Source organism: Passer domesticus, chromosome 8 (genome assembly GCF_036417665.1).
Source record: "Passer domesticus isolate bPasDom1 chromosome 8, bPasDom1.hap1, whole genome shotgun sequence".
NCBI classification, from domain to species: Eukaryota; Metazoa; Chordata; class Aves; order Passeriformes; family Passeridae; genus Passer; species Passer domesticus.
Genome location: NC_087481.1, coordinates 10,495,624 through 10,515,275, shown reverse-complemented (window position 1 = coordinate 10,515,275; position 19,652 = coordinate 10,495,624). Strand labels below are relative to the sequence as shown.

The following is a 19,652-nucleotide window of genomic DNA, read 5'->3' as shown; positions in this document are numbered from 1 at the left end:
CATAAACCCCCCCAAAATCCCCACACACCCTCTCAAACCCCTCCCAAAATCCCCCCAGACTCTGTGGGGCCGTCCTGGATCAGGGGCACCGGCCGGTGGAACAGGAGCCACCTCAGGGGCCCTCGGAGCTCTGTGGGGAGGGGGCACCATGGGAGACCCCCAGAAACGGGAGGGGGGGGGTGGAACCCCTGTTGTGCCCCCTCGCCCCAAAACCCCCAGACCCCGGTTCAGGGGGGGCCTGGGACCCCCCGGGACCCCCAAAGCTCCCCCGGGACCCCCAAACCCCCCCAAGGTTGGCCCAGGATCACTCTGGACCCCCAAAACCTTCCCGGGAGCCTCAGACCCCCCAGTTCCCCACAAAATTGACCCCACACCCACCTGAGACCCCCCTCAAATCCATCAGACTGCCCCAAATCCCCCTCAGCCCCCTCAATCCCCCCCAAACCCTGGGAAATCCCCTCACACTCTGCTAAAGCCCCCCAGATGCACCTCAGAACCTCCCAGATCCCCCCAGCTCCTCTCACAACCCCCCAAAATCCCCTCAGACCCTCCCAATTCCCCTCAGATCCCCCTAAACCCACCTGAGAACACTCCAGACCCTCTCAAGCTGCCCCCAAAGATCCCTAAAGCCCCCTCAGACCCACCAAAGCCCCCTCAGAGCCCCTCACGCCACCCAAACCCGCCGCACACCCCCCTATTTCCCGTCAATCTCCCCCAAATCCCCAATTTCTCCTCAGACCGCCCCAAACCCCCCCAGTTTCCCCTCAGCGCCCTCCTCAGCCGCGCTCGCCTCTGATCTCCCACCTCCGCCGCGTGCACGGGCTCTCCAGCCAATAGCGGCGCGCCGCGCCCCGAACCAGCCAATGAGGGCGCGGCTCCCCTCAGCAGCGCCCGCCTCCCCGCGCCGCTGCAGCCAATCAGAGGCGAGGCGCAGCGGCGGTGCCGGTGCCGGGCGCTGCAGAGAGCGGGGGCGGCGCTGGGAGCGGCCGGAGCGCTCCGGGAGCTGCTGAGGCGGCCGGGACAGGGCCGGGAGGGGCTGAGAGGGGATCGGGGGGGCGTGGGAGGGTCCGGGGAGTCTGGGGGGGCTTTGGGGAGGGTTCCGCGGGTGTGGGGCGGGGTCTGGGGAGGGCTCTTGGCTGGGGGATCGTGAGGTGTCAGGGAGGGTCTGGGGAGGGGTCCTGGGGCACTGTGGGGGGATCTGGGGGTGGGGAGGGGTCCCGAGAGGGGTCTCGAGGGGGGTCCTGGGGGTGCTGGGGGGACTTTGGGGTTCCAGGGTGGTCCTGGGCCAACCTTGGGGGCTTTTCAGGGGGATTTGGAGTTCCCGGGGGAGATTTGGGGATCCTGGGGGTTCCCAGCCCCCCCCTGACGTGTTTGGGGGTCTCCCGTGGTGCCCCCTCCCCACAGAGCTCCGAGGGCCCCTGAGGTGGCTCCTGTTCCACCGGCCGGTGCCCCTGATCCAGGACGGCCCCAGTGAGTCTGGGAGGATTTTGGGGGGCATTTTTGGGATTTGGGACAATTTTGATGAATTTTAGGAGGGTTTTTGGGGATTTTGGGAGGGCTTTTTTAGAGTTTTGGAGGGTTTTGATGGAAGTTGAGGGGGTATTATTAGGGTTTCAGAGAGAATTATTCTGTTTCAGGGGGTTATGGGATTTTGGCGGTTTTGTGGATTTGGGGAGTTTTGGGTTTTGGGGGATTTTATTGGGTTTTGGGGGGTTGATTTTTAAGGGGATTTAGTGAGATTTTGGGGAGGGTTTTTGAGTTTGGGTGTGATTCACTGGGATTTTGTGGGATTCTCTGGGGTTTTGGAGGATCTTATTGTAATTTGTTGAGGAAGTTGGGATGTTGGGATTTTTAGTGGAATTTGTGTGGCATTTGGGCATCTGGGGCCTTTGGGGTTGTCCCAGGGTTTGCGGAAGGGCTGAGAGGCATCACAATCTCCTTAAAAGCCCCAAAAGTCCCAATAAAACTCATGAAATCTGAAATAAATATGACAAAATCCCATTAGAACACCCTAGAATCCAAATAAAAGCCCACAAAATCTTTTGAAATCCCAATAACCCCCAAAATCCCGATGAAACCCCAAAAATGTCCCCTAAAAAATCTTGTAAAATCTCCCCTAAGACCCAAAGAAATCAGAGCAACACCCAAAAAACCCCACAAAACTTCCCTAAATCCCACCAAAACTCCCAAAAAACCCCAAATTGCCAAAAAAACCCAAACCCCAAATAAATCCCACTAGATGCCTCCACAATTCCAATAAATACCTCAAAATCTCCTAAAAATCCCAATAAAACCCCCAGAATTCATGAGAATCATGAAAACCCCCAACAAAATCCCAGTAAAACCTCCCAAAATACCAAAAAAACAAAACAAAACAAAATATTCAGTAAACCTCCAAACACCTCCAGAAAAAACACCCCCCCCAAAGTGTCAATAAAACCCCCAAAATCCAAACCCCCCAAAATCCACAAAACCCCCCAACATTTCCCACCTTGTCCCAGCATGTCTGCAGTCATTTCCAGGCGCTGCCAGTGGCCCCAGGAAGGTGTCAGCTCTCCCAGTGTGATCCCCCAGTCATGCCCAGAATATCCCAGCTGCCTCCAGCATGCATCCAGTCCTGCCCAGTTCCTCCAGTTTGCTTGCAGCATGATCCCAGTTTCTCTCAGGTGCTCCCAGTAGCCCAAAGTGTGATCCCAGTCACTCCCTTTCAACCCCAATGTGATCCCAGTAAGCTCCAGTTGGATCCCAGTCACATGCCAGCGCTCCCAGTGTGCTCCCAGTATAATCCCAGTTGCTCCCAGTCACTCCCAGTATGGGGATGATGTGCAGGGTGTGTTCCCAGTCGCTCTCAGATTCTCCCAGTATCAGTCCAGTCCCTCCCAGTATAATCCAGAGATGAGCCCAGTGTGCTCCCAGTCCCTGCCAGTATGAACCAGTTGTGCTCCACATGGTTCCAGTGGCTCTCTTTCACCCTCCCTTTTGTTCCAGTCACTCCCACTTCCTTCCAGTATGATCCCATTTGCTGCCAAGCACTCCCAGTCAGCCTCAGTGCAGTGGCACTCACTGCCAGGATGATCCCAGTCATCTCCAGCGTGATCCCAGTTAATCCCAGTATAAGCCCAGTTTTTTCCAGTGACGACCAGCATGTTCCCAGTCACTCCCAGTTCCTCCCAGTTGGGTTTTTTGGGGGGATGTTTGGAGAATGAAGAAGTGCAAGGCTGAGCGGAAAAGGCCCCTTGGGGGGACATCGGGGGGACATCGGGCGGTGGCGGCTGGCGGCAGAGGCAGCCTGGAGGAGCAGAGCCCTGTGTCCCCCAGGAGCCCAAAGTGGGGAGCCCAGAGAGGGGGGAGCGCCGCCATTGGCGGGAGACTGCAGAGGCTGGAGAGGGGCAGGGGGGACTCCTTGGAGCCCCTGCAGCCCAGAGCAGAGAATGAGGGGAGAAGGGAGCCCAAAAGGGAGCCCGAAAAGCCCCGGCACCCCTGAATGGGCAGAGTGAAGAGGGGGCAGCTTTTGGGATTGCTGGGACTGCCAGCAGGCTGGGGAGGGCGGGCACCGAGGAGAAGGGAGACCCCCAATGCAAGCGTGACCCCAGCAGCTGGGACAGGGGGGAACTCTCAAAGAGCAGAGAGGAGGGAGCAGGGCCGGGGAATTCCTGGGAGGCTTTTTCAAGGCTGAATCTTGGTGTTTGGGAGCTTTTTCTGGAGCCCCGATGGCCGGTGACTTGTAGAGAGGGACTTGGGCAGAAAGACTTTCAAAGTCAATGTGCTCATCCCTAGTTTTCCCCAAACCACGATGTCCCATTGTAACTTCTTGTGAGGTTGTGAGAGAGAGGAATATGTCCCTGGAAACTGAGGCAGGTGAGGAGGAAGTCAGTGCCCCTTTCCCCCTCTCTCCTGCTCCATCTCCCAGCCCAGCACAGCCCCGGCTGCAGGACAGCCTGGGGGCATCTCCTTGCCCTTGCCTGTGGCCTGGAGGCAAATGCCATCCTGTCCTTGTCCTTCCTCCCCCAGAGCAGGAGCTGAGGATGGAGTGCAGGGAGGACAAATCCCCGCGGCAGAACCTCGTGGCAGAGGCCGTTTTGAGCAGCTCCATGGCACAGGAACCCAACGGGGAGGAAAAGCCCCGGAGATGCCGCACGAGGAGGGGCTGCAAACGCAGATCACAGGGATCTGAGGGGGAAAGAGCCAGCCTGGGCCGGGAAGGCGGCCGGAGATGGAGCCAGAGCTCGGAGCTGGTGGTCCATGAGGAGGTTCCTGATGGGGAGAAGCCCCACAAGTGCTTGGAGTGTGGGAAGAGCTTCAGGTGGAGCTCCAGCCTGATTGTGCACCAGAGGAGCCACACTGGGGAACGGCCCTATGAGTGTGATCAGTGCAGGAAGAGGTTTCAGAGCAGCTCTGATCTCCTCAAGCACCAGCACACGCACACAGAGGAGAGGCCCTTCTGCTGCCCCGACTGCAGGCAGGGCTTCAGGCAAAACTCCCATCTTGTTGTGCACCGGCGCATCCACACTGGGGAGAGGCCCCACGAGTGTGAGGAATGTGGGAAGAGCTTCAGCCGGAGCCTCACCCTGATCCAGCACCAGAGGACCCACACTGGGGAACGGCCCTACGAGTGTGGGGAGTGTGGGAAGAGATTCGGACATCGCGCCAACCTCCTTGTCCACCAAAAGATCCACACTGGGGAGAGGCCCTACGAGTGTTCCGAGTGTGGGAAGGGGTTTCGGATCCGCTCCCATCTATTCCAGCACTATCAGAGTCACACAGAGGAGAGGCCCTTCTGCTGCCCCAACTGCGGGAAGGGATTCAAGCGCAACTCCAACCTCGTCACCCACCGGCGTATCCACACTGGGGAGAGGCCCTACGAGTGTCCCCAGTGTGGGAAGAGCTTCTCCTGCAGCTCTCACTTGACCCAACACCAACGGAGGCACCGGTGAGGGAAGCCCTGCGAGTGCCCCGAGTGCAGGAAGAGCTTCGTGCGCTGCTCCAGCTCCATCCCCCACTGCAGGACCCACGCTGGGCACAGCCCTGGTGACCCACATTCCCTGTGATCCATGCTGGGAATACACCTGGTTGCTTCTCCTTTTGGTTTGGCCTTGATTTTTTTCTGTTCTTCCTCTCTTTGCGCTTCAAAAGCCAAGAGGGATGGATCTGTCACCTCAAAACCACTCAAATCCCACTGAAAACAACTGAATTTTAACCCCTAAAGGCTCAATCCCTCCTCAAATTGCTTGTTCCCTCCTCAAAAAAACTCAATCCCAGGCCAAACTCACTCCATTCCACAGCCAGCAGGATGAGATGGGGTTGGGAGGGAATTGGGAGCAGTGGGATCCCAATTGGGAGCAGTGGGATGGGGATTGTGTGGGGCTGGCTGGGTGGGATGTATTTGACAGCAAATAAAACTTTCAGAGTTACTGGTTTCTGTCCCATTAATTTTCAGTCAGTTCTGTTTGCAGAGTGCCGCCTTCTCAGCTGATTAAATTTGCTGTAAAAATCCCATTTTTTAAATCATCTAACCCAAACAATCCAAAAACCAATATCCAAATATAGCACTCACCTACAATTAAATTTTAAAAAATAATTGGAATTGTTTTAGAGTACTTAAGGGTGTTATTCAAGTTTAATTGTTTGGTTAAAATGTATGAGAAATTCTAGTGGTGCTTGGTTTTGTGTTTAGTATGTTTGTAATATGAATTGTTTTACTAAGGTGTGTTGGATTGCATGTTAGTTTTTTTAGATATTTTTTATCTCAAGTATATTAGTTATTGCATTAAAACTTCAGAAGATATTTCTTAGTATATAATTTGTTTATATTTATTGGTAATATTATAGTAATAGTTATTGTTGTTTTGGCTTGAATCATTGGAGTATCGTAAGAAAAAATATTTCATTTTTATTATAATTTATTTCATTGTAATTATAGTTTATTGGTTTATAATTTTGTTTTCAGTTGTTGAGAGGAGAGGAAGGAAGTTCAAGCCAGGAACATTTTTTCCCCAGCTTGTGCAGCCCAAGTCTGGGTGCCATTCAGCCCAGAGCTATGGGATAATATTGTAGTGCCTCCCACACACATTCTGCCTCCAAGAAAACCTTGGCTTGGCTTATTAGAGTGAAATACATAGAAAAGTAATAAAATGGACAGTTAAACTGATCCCTCTTGAATGACTCTCTTGCTTTCCAGTGTCAATCCTGCACCTCATGCTCCCAAGGCTTGGTATGAACAAGTGTCTGAGATTGCTTAAAAATTCCCAGGCAAGGTTCAGTAAAAGCCAGATAGAATATTAAGCAACAGCTCAAGAAAATTCATTGGCAACATTCACATTATTACTGACTGCTTGGTTAAGGAACAACATGGGGAAAAAAAGCAAGAAACAAAATTCAGTCAATCAAATGAGAAACATTATGAGAATTACGTGGGTGTGGGTATGTGTGTGTGTGTTTAGGTGCATTTGAGAAAGGGACAGAAAGGACAAGGATCAGAAGGAATACGGCCTAAAAGCTTAACAGCACTGGAGCTGAGCAGTGGTTAAACTGGAGCCTCCAGGAGTGGGGCTCTTGGCCCAGGATCCATGGCTGCTCAGTCATGCTGCCAGTGCAGCAAGCTTGAGAGCGCGCTGGCTCTGCGAGGCCCCACTCGAGGGAGGTTGCTGCTGGCACCTCTGGGCTCCAGGAGAGCCCCAAGGGCCTCCTTTGGGAGCGCTGTTCATGGGCCACAGGCGAGGGGCCTCAGCCATCAACGCTTCATCGTGGCCGCACCGTGGGTCAGCAGCCTGGCTCTGAGAGCGGGAGAAGGAGGATGTCATGCCATTGAGGCAATAAAAGCGGTTTCCAAGGCAGTTCACAGGACACCCCAGGAGCTCGTCAGACAGCACAAGTGCCTGGCAGCGCTCGGTGTCTCTGGGAAGCTCAAGAGGAGCTGGGCCCAGGGGCTGCTCAGCAAGGCCCAGGCCTGACAAGCGTTTCTCAGGTTACCGTGTGGCCGGACAAGGCTGGGGGCATTCACCACCACAATCTGAAGCACGAGGTTTTGATGTAGGGTAAAAAGCCATGGCCCAGTGGAAGTGGGCCGTGTCCTCAGGCCTCTGGGAGAATCACAATGCAGATCCTTGTGCTGCTGATTCCATCTCTCCCATTTTTCTGAGTTCTTGGTGGCAAGGTCACTTAGGTTAGACACACAGCTCAGAAGCTGTGCTCCTGTAGTTTTCTGCACAATGAATTAAAGTGAGATCACACATCCGAAATTGTGTTGTTACAGTGTAAGTGACTGTTTGAGGAATTTCTGGAGCCGCAAACCTGGTTACTAAAATATTTACTGCGCAAGGGCAAGGAGCGCAGAGAAAAGAGTCACAGTCAAAGGCATGGCCCCGGAAATGCTCTTTTGACATGTTCTGCCCTGAGCTTTCCTGAGGAAGATCTGAAAGGTTTGATGTCACTAGCACAAGCTCCTGCAGTGGCTGCTGGCCAGCAGAGCAGGGCTGGCAGCTGTGCAACAAGTGTTGCCACAAGCAGCAGCTCAGCCAGGGCAGCAAATCAAGAGCTGGGAAGGAGCTGATCTGAAGGCCAAACCTCCTTAGCTCCTAAAAGAGCTGGAACAGTTCCTCATTCCAATTAGGTGCAGTGTTGGACATGGCTCTGTGTGAGCACTGGACACAAGTTGCTCCCACTGAGTGCTGTGATGGTTTCTGCAAGAGCTCTGGGCTCCTGTGTGTGCTGGACACAATGAGGAGAGAAGGAGCCAAGTGCACTGACACACCTTTGCCTTGAGCATGACCCGGCCTGGACCAAACACACTGCAAGCTTTCCCCTTTGGCCCATGTCTCAAAATGTCAGGTCAGCTGTTGGACGACTCAGGTTGGTTTGGTGTCAAGGAATTCCCCTCAGAAATACTGGGTTTGTCTTCCTCTGTGCCTTCCCCTCAGCAGCCTTGGGGCTGCTCCTGTGTGAAGCCATGTGTCTCACACAGTTTGGGAGAACTTAATACAGGACACTCTGCAATGAGTCGTCTCCTCTAAAGTGTTCCAACAATCCCCTTCCAGTAACAGGAAATTAATACTAATAGATGAAAGTGGAAAAAAATTGCAACAGTTTATTAACAAGTGGAATAGCTGAAAAGCAAGCAAAAAGGCCAGTGAGCTCTAGATATCAAACTGCCAGACCTCACCGTCCCCCTGCTGGGACAAAGACCCAGAATGCGGAGGAAAATCCCCCCAGGACACGCGTTACAAGGTGGTGCTGGGTTCTCCCTCAGGAAGAGCAGGAGCTGTCACGGAGCAGCTCCAGCAGCAGATGAAAGCTCCATGCTTGTCCAGCGTCGACTTTCTCCCAGAGGCAGAGCTCTGTGGAGCAGTCACGGCAGGTGAAGCAGCTGGGCTGGAGCCCCTCGGTGTCTTTTCTCCCCGGCGTGGCTCAGCTCACGCTCTCAGGCTGGGAGCGGGGCTGCTCCACTCCTGCTGGCACCATGTCCCTGGGCTTGGACAGTTTTCTGCCAGGAGAGCCCAGCATGCTGTTACACAGATCTCTCATAAAGGCCCAAACCAACTCCAAACACTCTGCCTACAGCAGCGTTTCACAAAGGGCTGCAGAAATCCAGGACAGCTGCAAGTGAGTGTCAGACGGCTTTTGTCTTGTTCTTGCAAGCAGAATTCTTGATGAACTGATGCAATTTTATTCAGATGTAACACAGGAGCTGTGTTTTTTTATTCAAATATTTCATGATGAGTAACAAGCCTTGGGAGCATGAGGCACAGGACTGACGTGTGAAAGCATGAGCATATCCTCCAAAGTCACCAGTTTAATTGTACATTTTATTACCCGTGTATTTATTCCACACTAATAAGCAAACTCAAGCTTTGCTTGGATATAAAAGAGGCACGGCATACCCTACGGTCTCTTGCAGGGTCACCAGGGCTGGCAGTGACAAAGCAGGCAGTCTGCTTCATTGGGAATCACTACAGATCTGCATCACAATGTGTTTTTAAGTAGCATGGTATTATTAAGATCTCCTTTTCTGCACGAGATACAAAAAGGAGGTTCTGAAATGACTTCCATGCAAGCAGGCAGTAAAGAACTGACCCTGCTATCCTAACAAAGCTTTGGCTTTGGCAATTGCACTCTTCCCATTCATCTTTTGACGCAGACACTCCAGGTTTTCCCCACACCCCTGCAAGGCTGGCAATCACTGTTTCCCTTTTACTGTTCTTCCCTGGAGCAAGTACAGTGGCTGCTTTGAAACTAAAAGCCCTGAGATCTGGGCATCTTGAAGGAGCATGAAATGCTAATTAAGTGTTCCCATTGGCAATACCCAGGTCTGCACTTCCCAGAGCTCTGAAGCAGCAGCAGGAGGGCCATGCATCATTCCTGTTGGTGGATGTTCATGTTTCTGGTGTGCAAGAGCAATGCCTTTGAGGAGGGACAAAAATGCCCCTATCCAAACAGTGACTATGCAAGGGTATGTGAAGTTTCACTGCCTTTTTTAGGATAGTTTAGAAAGATCTAAGGATCTAAGAGATCCATACTGTGGCATGGAGCAGGCCCCTAATTTTGTCTCCAGAGAAATCCCCAAAGGACACATCTGCTCTGCTGGTGATGGCAACCCCATAAGCTTGTGGACTTGTTTTCCCTGCAACATGCCAGCCTGCCTGGGCTTTACTAGGCCAGGACTAGACCCATAGCTATGCCAACACATGCAGCCACGTGACACAGAGTCAGACAGAGTTTTCCTTCAGAAAACTCAATTAACACATTCACATGCAGTTTCTTCTAGAACATCAGAAGCTGGCAGCCATGAGGACTTTGCTGTTAAAAGGTTACAGTTTGCACTGGGCCCAGAAGTATTTTTCCCTAAGGCAAAACAAATTGAAATGTGAAGTATAAATCTTCAAATGACTATGAAAGGAAACTGTAGAATAGTTTCTGGAAAGGCAGCATTGTCAATGATCATGCAGCCCACCAAGAGCTGGAGTGGAATCTAGAATTGCTTATTCCAGCTATGCAGGAATTCATTACCCTGGCAAGCACCGGTCCATGGGAACAAATTATCCCATAGCCCTGGGCAGAATGGCACCCAGGCTGGAGTGGAAATAGATTTGAGGAACCCTTGTCACTTTTTATTGGCCTCACAGCCCACTCATCCCTTGGCAAGCAAGTTGCAAAAAACACTGTTGGACTGCTGTCCTGGGTAAATCTACATACAGATGACTTTTCCAAAGCAGGGCATCTTTTCCCAGTGAAATACACATCCTCTTCTTACCTATGAAATTGTGACTGAAGCTACCTGTGAGCCAGATCTGTGTGAGATTGCAAAGGAGCAAAGCTTTGGCATTTGGACACACTTCTCTTGGTTTCTTTGCTCAGGGCTTTGTTGAGCACAGAACACATCCAGGTAGAAAACTTTTGACCATACAGGATCTTTTGGTTCCATTGTCCCCCAAACATGTGAAGACGTGGTCCTGTTGTAATGCCAATTTAAAAAGAGTAGCACAAATGACACAAAAAAGACATGGCAAAAGAGGAAGAGGAGCAGCCCAGTGTGGAAAGGATGTGGTGAGACACTGGCACATGGAGTGAGCTGCACTCCCATAACCTCTGGGCTAGCAGGTCTTGGTCACACATTCTCCTCCTGGTTTATTTAAATTTATTTATTTATTTATTTACCTTATTCAAAAACATCAAAATAAAATATATACAATTAAAAATATGTCATCAAAATTTCAAGATACCATCAAAACACATTTATTCAAAACTACATTTAAAGATCAGAACATATGTACATCTCTAACTATAAAGACTAATGCATAAATCCTATTCTTGAAATACTCTTCATGCAGGCGGCAGCTTCTTCCTGAGCTTGGAGGAAAGAGAGCTCTTCTGAATGTGAGGGTAGGAGATAATGGGAAGTCAGCCCAGAAAACCTGTTGGTAAGAGTGTAGGCAGTCAGATCTTCAAAGTGGAGACACAAAGTACAGCAGAGGCCACAGTGCAAACCTAACACTGCCAAAGCACCATATTTCATGGGACATATTTCCTGCCAAGATATTTTATGGGACATTATTTCCAAGAGCTGCACAGGGAAACATGCTCCTGCTGGCAGACACTTCAGGCAGGCCAGGGTGCAAAACCCTGCCCCACTTCCACCGGGATGCCACAGAAATAGCCTGGCCTCTGGGCTGCCCTGGGACAGCAGGGAGCCCAGAGCCCTGTGCTCTCCAGCAATGGCTCAGCTGCACATGCACCCTCCTGCTCCTCTCCCTGCCCCATAGCTGAGCAGCCCTCCAGCTGCACAGGGCACTGGCAGCAGCACAGCTCATTGCAGGGCCACATGCAGGGCACAGCTGTTCCCTGGCAATGTGCACAGCCTGGCTGGGCTGCCACAAGACCCTTCCTCCCAGCAGAGAGCGGCCCAGCTCCCCCCTCACCTCTGTGTGAGGCTGAGCCAAGCTTGGCCTTAACCTTGTCCTCAGTCTGGAGTTGCTTCAGGCCCCACACGCCATGACTAGGAAGGGTGATGGAGAGAGCAGGGGCAGATGCACGCCCTTCCTTAGTCTTTTGTCATTTTTGGCACAGCTAAGAAGTCACATCCGGAGGTGTCCAACTCAGCTCTTGGTCAGCTTTCTGGAGAACATGATGGCTTCACCAGCCCAAAAGGCTGTTGAGGTTTTCCCGCACGTGGGGAGCCTTGCTGGCAGCACACTTCCTCAGCTGGGTGCCCATCACCTGGCAGAGGGCACAGGCCAGCTTGGTGAGCACAGTGCGGACGCTGGCGCTTCGCACCGGCAGCGCCTTGTTCTCCAGGCAGGACCAGAGCACGGGCAGGGCGCAGCGCTGGACCACTGCAGGTCTCCTGGCATGAACCCACTCCACGAGCACTGCCGGGAGAGAGACACAGCTTCTTACCCACCAGCCTCAATGCAAACAGGGATCTGCCTCTGCTTGTGCTTCTTGGGAGCCTCTCTGGCTAAGGTCAGTGAAACAGCACACAGAGCCCCATGACCCAGAAACGGGCAATGCAGCTGATCATCCTGGAAACAGAACCACCAACCCCTCAGGACTTTCTCCAACCAGAGCCTTGTCCCTGTGGCAGACTTTGTACCTTTCCTAAAGCATTTCACAATCTGTTTCTGCAAGAACAATGACTGAAATGTCAAATTGCTTTTTATTTCCATTAAGAAGTTGTCTAAACCCACACTGAAGATTTGGAAATGCACCCTAGAGAGGCAATTGAGAGATTTCTAATAAGAGGGATGATTCAATTTCTGTAACTTTGATGTCAAGGGCCAGAAGTCTAACCTGGCTCTCCCCTTTGCTCAGTGGTGCACAGCAAAGGGCAGCATTAGAACCCAGTTCAAAACTCCAGCCCACCAGAGATGGGTGCTGCCTGACAGCTGGATGAGAAACACCAGTGACTAGCTGGTGTCTTTGGCAGAATGCTTTTGAGGCTTCCAACAAAATGCTGTTTCAAACTTCAGGGTGTCTTAGAGAATTACCCAGACCCCATTGCCGTGGCATTTGGACATCTCCACATTTTAATGGCATTTCCACTCCCAGTGTTAATGCCATTTTTTCTTATAATGTCCACTGAAATAGGGCATAGCGGGAGAAAAATGCTGCACAGCGGATGGAAATTTAACCAAAACACAAGTGTTTTCTCACATTGTTTCTGAAATTTGCACTCTGCTCATTTTCTGAACTGAACCATATCAAACACAGACAAAAATTTACTACCAACAGGCTTCTTGCATGGCAAATTTGGCTGGGACATCAAAACCTGAAGTGGTCTGGAGACCATTCTTATTTTCTGATCAGGCAAAATGTTATGTAGTAGCCATTTATTATCCTGTGCTGGAAGAGACTTCATTTTCTCTATGCCGTTAATCCACCAGCACCCTAATGCAACAATTCAACATTGAAACAGCTCCTGAAAGACCCCAAACCAATTCTGCTAAGCAGGGAAAGGGTTATGGTACCCCTTTCTAAATGGGAGTTCATTTGAGTTTAAATGTAATTAAAGACATTGGTGACTATTGAAGGTGAGGAACAGCTGTCTGTTCATACTAAATCTCAGAGAGAACATCTGCCCTTTCTAAAGTAGTCCTAATTTATGCTTAATTCCTTTATTTGAAAAAGAGATCAAAAGAACTGCAAAACTAAATTCCCTGTTGCTGGAGATCTACTTTATTCAAATGCTCTATAATGGGCTTTTGACATTCCTAATCACTGAACATGCCCTTTTGAGATTCCTAATGAAGACACAAAGTTATGACACCTAGCATTTAAAGATGCTGGCATAATTAGCAGTGGATTTAGCCGCAGCTTAAGCAAGGCTAACAGTTGTCTTCTCTGCTATATATTGAGATGATAATTTTTCCATTCTTTGGCTACTGCTGACATAGCAAGCTCCTCTGAGGAATCCATTAACAGCTGCATTTGCAGCATTTTGGACAGCGCTGACACAGGCAGACACTGTTTGCACACCCTGAAATGCTCAGTCCAATGCCACTTGGATTTCAGCACAGGCAGGGAGCCCCAGCACTCTGCTTCTGCCCCTGTGCCCCCAAAGGCTGCCTTGCACTAAATCCGTGCCTCTAAGATGTGTGTTGAGTTTTGACCTAAGCTGTGACCCCCAGGCTCTGCACGGTTCAGCCTCAAAACTTCCCAAGAGAAAAACAAGAATTCTGTGAGAACAAAACAAACTGATTCCCTGAAACAGCGTTTGCCACCATTTTCCCTAAAGGATCACAGATGTCCCTGAGCTCCCAAGAGAGGAGCCAGCTGGGGTATTTGAGCCCCTCCCTTTCCTGCAGCTGGGTTCTGAGATGCCCCAGTGAGGGCTCAGCCCTGAGGCCGAGCGCTGCCCCATCTCAGGTGCTGCACAGCTCTGCAGCAGCCAGGGAAACCTGCCAAATACACCTGCCTTGGCTGCTGGGCAGGAGGGACAAGCTCAGCACCTCCTGGTGTGGAGGAGCTACTCTGCTGTCTGCTCACAGGCATTCCCTGTAAATACTCCCTCGGAGACCTCTTGGCTTAGAAGGGGAGGCCATACCTGCGATACTCCCGGTGACATCCAGCAGAGCTTGGCCACTCAGATGACTCCATTGGTGGCTGAACTCTTTCAGCAGTGATACTTTATCTACAAGTGAAACACATGTTTCTGCTCACTTGTCTGAGGTCATAGGAGAAAGGAGAGTGGGGAGGGAAAGGGCAGGGGCAACCCCATTTTATCAAAGCAAGTAAATTTCTGCTGATTTCTGAATCGTTATTGACTTTCCTTCCTGCCTACTTGGCAGGGTTTAAAATTCCAAAAGAAAAGCTCTCCTTTCACATTTGCAAATCCCAACTCATCTCCTGTACCAGGAGCTATGTTAAAGCATTTCACATCAGGGACCTCAAGAGGAGTTCAGTCACATGTAAGAAGCAGTGGAAAGGTTTTGCATCCCAGAGCAAAAAGGAAGAAGCCCATCCTTGGCACACAGAAAGGCACTAAGTCAGGCAGTTCATGACTTCACAGAGCAGCTGAGGTGGAGAAAATGGAAACTCCCCTTGAAGATCTGCCTCCTCAACACTCCATTTTTCAGGCATTTTCAGAGCTGACATAAGTCTATGTGGCAAAGGAATTTAGGGCAGCCCTTGCCTATGTAGTTCTTTGCTATTGTCATCTTGCCCCACACAAAACAACACGTAGAACAAGGCATCGTTGCAGCTGGATTTAGACTTGCTTGTTACAAAGAAATTAACTTGGTGAATCATAAGTTCCCCTTTGAAAAAAGAAGAGAAAGAAGAAAGGTAGAACATAGGCAGCTAATGCCTATAATGTAGAGCCTTCCAGGTGGCTGCTCTGCAGAAGCTCTGATGGGCCAGTGTCCCTGCATGCCAACAGCAAAGCTGTTCATTTGGGAATTCAAATGGGGACCAAGAAAACTGCAAAACCCTTTCCCTCTGATTTGTAGCAAAGTTGTAGTCCAGGACTTGCTCTTCAGACCTGCAGCACAGAGCCAAGGGCTGCTGGGACTGTTGGGCAATGCTGCTGCACATTCCAGCCTGCTGGGGACTGGTGCATAAGGACTGCACCTGCACAGCTTCTGGTGGCTGCCAGCTGGAGCCTTCCACAGACAACAGCAGCTACCAAGGCACTCAGCGTTCTCTTGTGTGGGAGAGACAGAGGCACAGGAGAGGAGAGTCCATGCCAGGGCTCAGCCTTACCCAGATGAGCAATGGATTCTTCCAGTGCGTTCACAGCTGCGGCATGAACCCCGGGATCCTTTGAGTTCAGGTTCTTTGTTATTCCCTGGACCAAAGGGATCATCACCGGGTTCAGGGCATCTTCCAGGAGGCCGATGATTTCAGCCAGCACGTCCAGCGCCTTCTGCTTCACTTTCTTGTGGCTGTCAGATATTCTCAGGACAAAATATTCAAAAATCTGTGAAGAGAAGAAGCAACATGAAAGCTGGATTAGAATGTCTGTTTGAAGAGTGGATATAGCACTCAGCAATGTAAGAGATGAAAGTGATCCTCTCTCTCAGGTCAGCACTTGCTTGCACAATTGCACTCTTTTCCTGTGGGCCACTCACTGGAATGGTAGCGCAACCTCATGCTGCTTGAAAGATTTTCTTCTGTTTTTAAGAGGTTTGGTTGGGGACAGATTAGTTCTAATGTATTTCTCTCCATCTAGAAATCATTAAATCAATTCCATTTGTTAATGCAAAAGGCTACCTTTGCTTTGCAAGTATGTAAGCAGATATTTACAATGCCCATTTTTCTATACAGTTCCCTCAAGTACTGAGGGCAGCTATGATTTTGGCAAAACTATGGCTGGAGAAGATCTAAGTTTGATTTTGTCTGTCTCAAAACCTGTGTCTGGAGAAGGGCAGGGCTCTGATCAACTCTTCCAGGATCCAGATCATTTCTCTAACTAAGAGGGAGACTTCTGAAATGAAATGTGCTGTACAGGTCTCATTAGAGCAGGTTCAGTCCCTTGACAGCCACAGCATCAGGCACCATATTCTGGACAAAGGGAAAAAGCAGCTACTGGGAGGAGAAAGGATGGATCTGTCCTTAGCTGTTTTCTTCCTTTCCAAAGAGAACAAAAGGCCCCCCAAGAAGGGTGAGCACTGTCTTTACCAAGAGGAATAGGGACAAGTGGAAATGAGTTGGAAAAAAGTGGAAAAAACTGGCTTTAAACCAACCCAGCCTAATACTTCTCTTCCCCGTGCAAATGCATCATTTCTCTAGAGAACAACAGCCATGCTTTCAGTGGCTGGATTCCCTTCACTTAACCCAACTAGCAGTAGGAGACAGCAGCAATTACAGCAGCAGAAAATGCTGCCATCATCTGATGAACATCATCAATGGGCACCTGCCAGACAAATAGAGCTGGACTAAAAAAACTTGTCCTGAAGCCTGAACCTGGTATAAATTTGTCTGGGTAAGAGGGACCAGACTGTCCCAAACAGCCAGGATGGAGTGCCAAGACTCACTGAATTAACTTTACTTCTGCAGCCTTAGGAAAGGACCTAAAGGAAAGGGACAATGAAGACACCCTACATACTTGGACAATGTTAGTGGAGATGAGCTGGGGGCTGGTTTTGCACAGGTCTAGGAGGAGTGCCACTCCTTCCATGCGTGTCTGAAACCCCTTGGCCTCCAGGAGATGGTAAAGCTTCTGAAGCGGCTCCGTTTCTTCCACAGCTGCAGGCAGCGTGACCTGGGCTTTGGCACGGTGTACGAGGCGTCCACCAGAGGTAGGTTTCACCCTGGAAAATAAATCCAAATTAGGACCTGTTGGTGACAATGCCTTCAGTTAATTGTGAGCAAAACAGCTTGAGGAGCTTTCCTCATGATGTTATTTCAAGCTAGAAAATCATGAGGCTCAGAAGAACAACATGGACCTCGTGACTATCATTATGGGAGACAATCTGCAAGGAACATTCTCCCAGTGCTCACTCAGGAAAACCAAGGATGAGATGCATCTGATCTATCTTCAGATGGCTTCCAAGGCACACAGGTTACATTGCTTTGTGGGGAAAGAGAGACACTACTTCCAAGTTTAAATGCCTCTTCATATGGGATGTGTGTGCCTTATAATAAGGAAACTCATCACTCTGGAGAAGTGTCTCTACAACCAGGCATGACAATCTGCAAAAGCAGCTCAGATGCATCTGAACAGATGAACAGGGGCATATCTGAAGGATCCAGAAAATCAGTAACAGAGATAAAACCAGAAGCCAGACATCCCAGAACTACGCTCACATTTTGTTTGCTTCCCTAGAGACTAGATGCACAGCTCAACAACCCCACAGGGAACAATTCTCCTGGATCAACCTGTCTCTTCCACAAGCATGGAAAGATGCTAGAGCCATGCTACTGAGGCACGTGGTCATGTTCCTGCCACTGCTGAGCATGACAGAGCTAAATAAATCCCCTCTGTTATCAGAGGACCATAGGTAGCTCTGCCACTGGCATGAAGAGACAGCAAGGACCAAATTCCTGTCTTAAATGCTGATTGCAGCACAGGGGGAAATAAACCAAACACGCTTTCCATCAAGCAACATATACGAAGGACAGGAATATCAAGACAAAAAGTCCACCTTGAGACACCTGTTGACCAAAGCTGCAAAGGAATTGCCTTGCTACTTCCTACTCAAACTTGGTACTGTCTGAGGGTAAGAAAGCCATGATTCAGCCAGGCCAAATCACATGGATGAGACCTGCATCTTTGTGGAATGGCACCTTGCTTCTAGTCTGGGACTCCTCATCAAAACACCCATCTGAAAAAGACTCCACTCAGATTAAATAAAAAACCACTCTAGTTCAATTTACTTTTCCCAAGTCAGGCAGCAGCAAAGTGGACCTCTCCTAGCCTCCACAACCCTGCCCTTGCCACTGCACTGGATCATCTGAGCTGCCACCAATGGATGTCTTTTTGTCTCCCCATTTTTTGTGGAAAGCCCTCCAGAGAAGTTGTGTTCAGCGTAATGCAGAAGTAGACATTTTTTATCCTAGAGAATTTGTAGGGAAAGGATACAATCTCTGGCACTGGTCATCTCTGCCAGAAAGATTTGCCTGAGGAAGAGGCATGTGAAGCTTGTCATGGGCTTTGTCACATCTGACAAAAGTGCTCAGTACCGTTTGCTAGAAGGCAATGTGGCCTGGGGCTTCTTGGAGCCATCGTTCCTCTTCTCCAGCGGCTCCTTGACAGATGGGCGTTCACCCTTCTGGTTTTCCATCCCCTAGAGAGACATAAAGAAACCCCATCAATCTTTAGGATATAAAACAGGAAATTCCTGTTTAAAACACAACTTAGAACCAGAATCACTGCTACCAAGGCCTAGGGAAACATTTCCTAACTTACAGAAATAAACAGACCAGAGAGATTCAGTGATGCCAGCTCTTTGTTTTCAATAGCCCAAGGCAGGTTATGGGTGCTACCACACTAAGCAGCAGTCTAAAATCCCAAATTCATTAGTCCTGAGCATAAATGGGAATAATGCAAACTGGTAGGCAATGAGTGGTCTTAAAGGAAGCAGCAGAAAAAGTTGGGCTCTTTGGGGGTTGGCCCATTGTGTTGATTTGGTTCAACACTCACTCTCCCCGTGCCTGCACAAAGGCATACTCCCTTCTATAATGTTGATAAAATAAATTAAATCCCCCTCCTAACAAACAAAGGATTTTTCACTGGATGCTGCTGAATTCACCAAGCTTCTTCCAGCTCCACAGGGCTTGACAGCAGGGCAGTATTCCCAAAAGACAGACAGTAATTGTAGTAACTAGGATTGACTTGGACATCTTTTGTATATTTGGAAGTTTTCTTGGTACTACTGCTTCCGTGTCTTTTGCGAAGACTGTTATCTTCAGACTCTGTTATGTTCAATTCTCACTTAATTGCTTTACTGGGGGCAGAGCAGGGAGAACGTGGTGGGGGCTTACTCTTAAATGTAAACCCATTTTCTCCTCTTTCCCTTTCCACTTTGTGACCAATTTTCAAAGTATTCAAAACCCCACTTATTCCCTAATAATAGCAGTTCCTTTGTGGCCTGCAGATGATGACGCTGAGGATTAACAGCTCATTCCCAGGAGTAAAATGATTCAGCAGAAGAGGAATGAGATAAAGACACATTGGGTATGCTTGACCTCATGTAAGCAGTGGCAATACTAGCACAAAGGAGACATTTCTCCTGTCAAGCACTTACTTTCTTCTTAATTCTTGTCAGAATATCTTCCAGGTCACGCATGGAGAGAGATTGTTCCAGAAGCATTTTAAATTTTTGATGGCTCAGCAACATCTTCACCATCTCCTGTCCATAATGCCTGAGGAAGGATAGAAGGAAGGGCAGGAGAAAGGAAGACAGGAAGGGAGGGAGGCAGAAAGGAAGGCAGGCAGGAAGGAAACAACAGTGAAGAAAGGGAGAGTGTTAACAGAAGAGGCTGACACCTTAAACTCATCAGGTGCAACCCCTGCATGAGAAGGCATTACCTACTCAGCAAAGAGGGAGATTTACCTCCACCGGACACTGCACAGTGCTGTCAGCTGAACACAAGAGGCAAGAGGAGAATGTGGGGGCCACAGAAAAATACCATTTCACTCTGACACTGTGGGTGTTCCCAGGGAATAAGCAAAACACATCTGCTTTGTTGTCAGAGCCTATTAGCAGTGTCTTGCTGCC

At 49.7% G+C, this 19,652-nt stretch overlaps 1 protein-coding gene and 1 pseudogene across 3 annotated transcripts; one reads left to right on the top strand and one right to left on the bottom strand.

Annotated features, from left to right (window-relative positions):
- Window positions 1-19,652, bottom strand: part of LOC135305589 (zinc finger protein 850-like) — a 652,086-nt pseudogene that overhangs the window by 370,855 nt on the left and 261,579 nt on the right.
- LOC135306095 (zinc finger protein 239-like) lies at window positions 1,259-6,148 on the top strand. Of its 3 annotated transcripts, XM_064429640.1 has the most exons (3): window positions 1,259-1,470; window positions 3,778-3,858; window positions 4,012-6,148. In XM_064429640.1, the coding sequence occupies exons 2-3, from the start codon at window positions 3,837-3,839 to the stop codon at window positions 4,932-4,934; spliced, it is 945 nt and encodes a 314-aa protein (XP_064285710.1). In that variant the 5' UTR covers window positions 1,259-1,470; window positions 3,778-3,836; the 3' UTR covers window positions 4,935-6,148. The 3 variants fall into 3 exon arrangements, with proteins under 3 accessions (XP_064285710.1, XP_064285711.1, XP_064285709.1); XM_064429641.1 differs by lacking the exon at window positions 3,778-3,858; XM_064429639.1 differs by lacking the exon at window positions 1,259-1,470 and having other exon boundaries at window positions 3,444-3,858.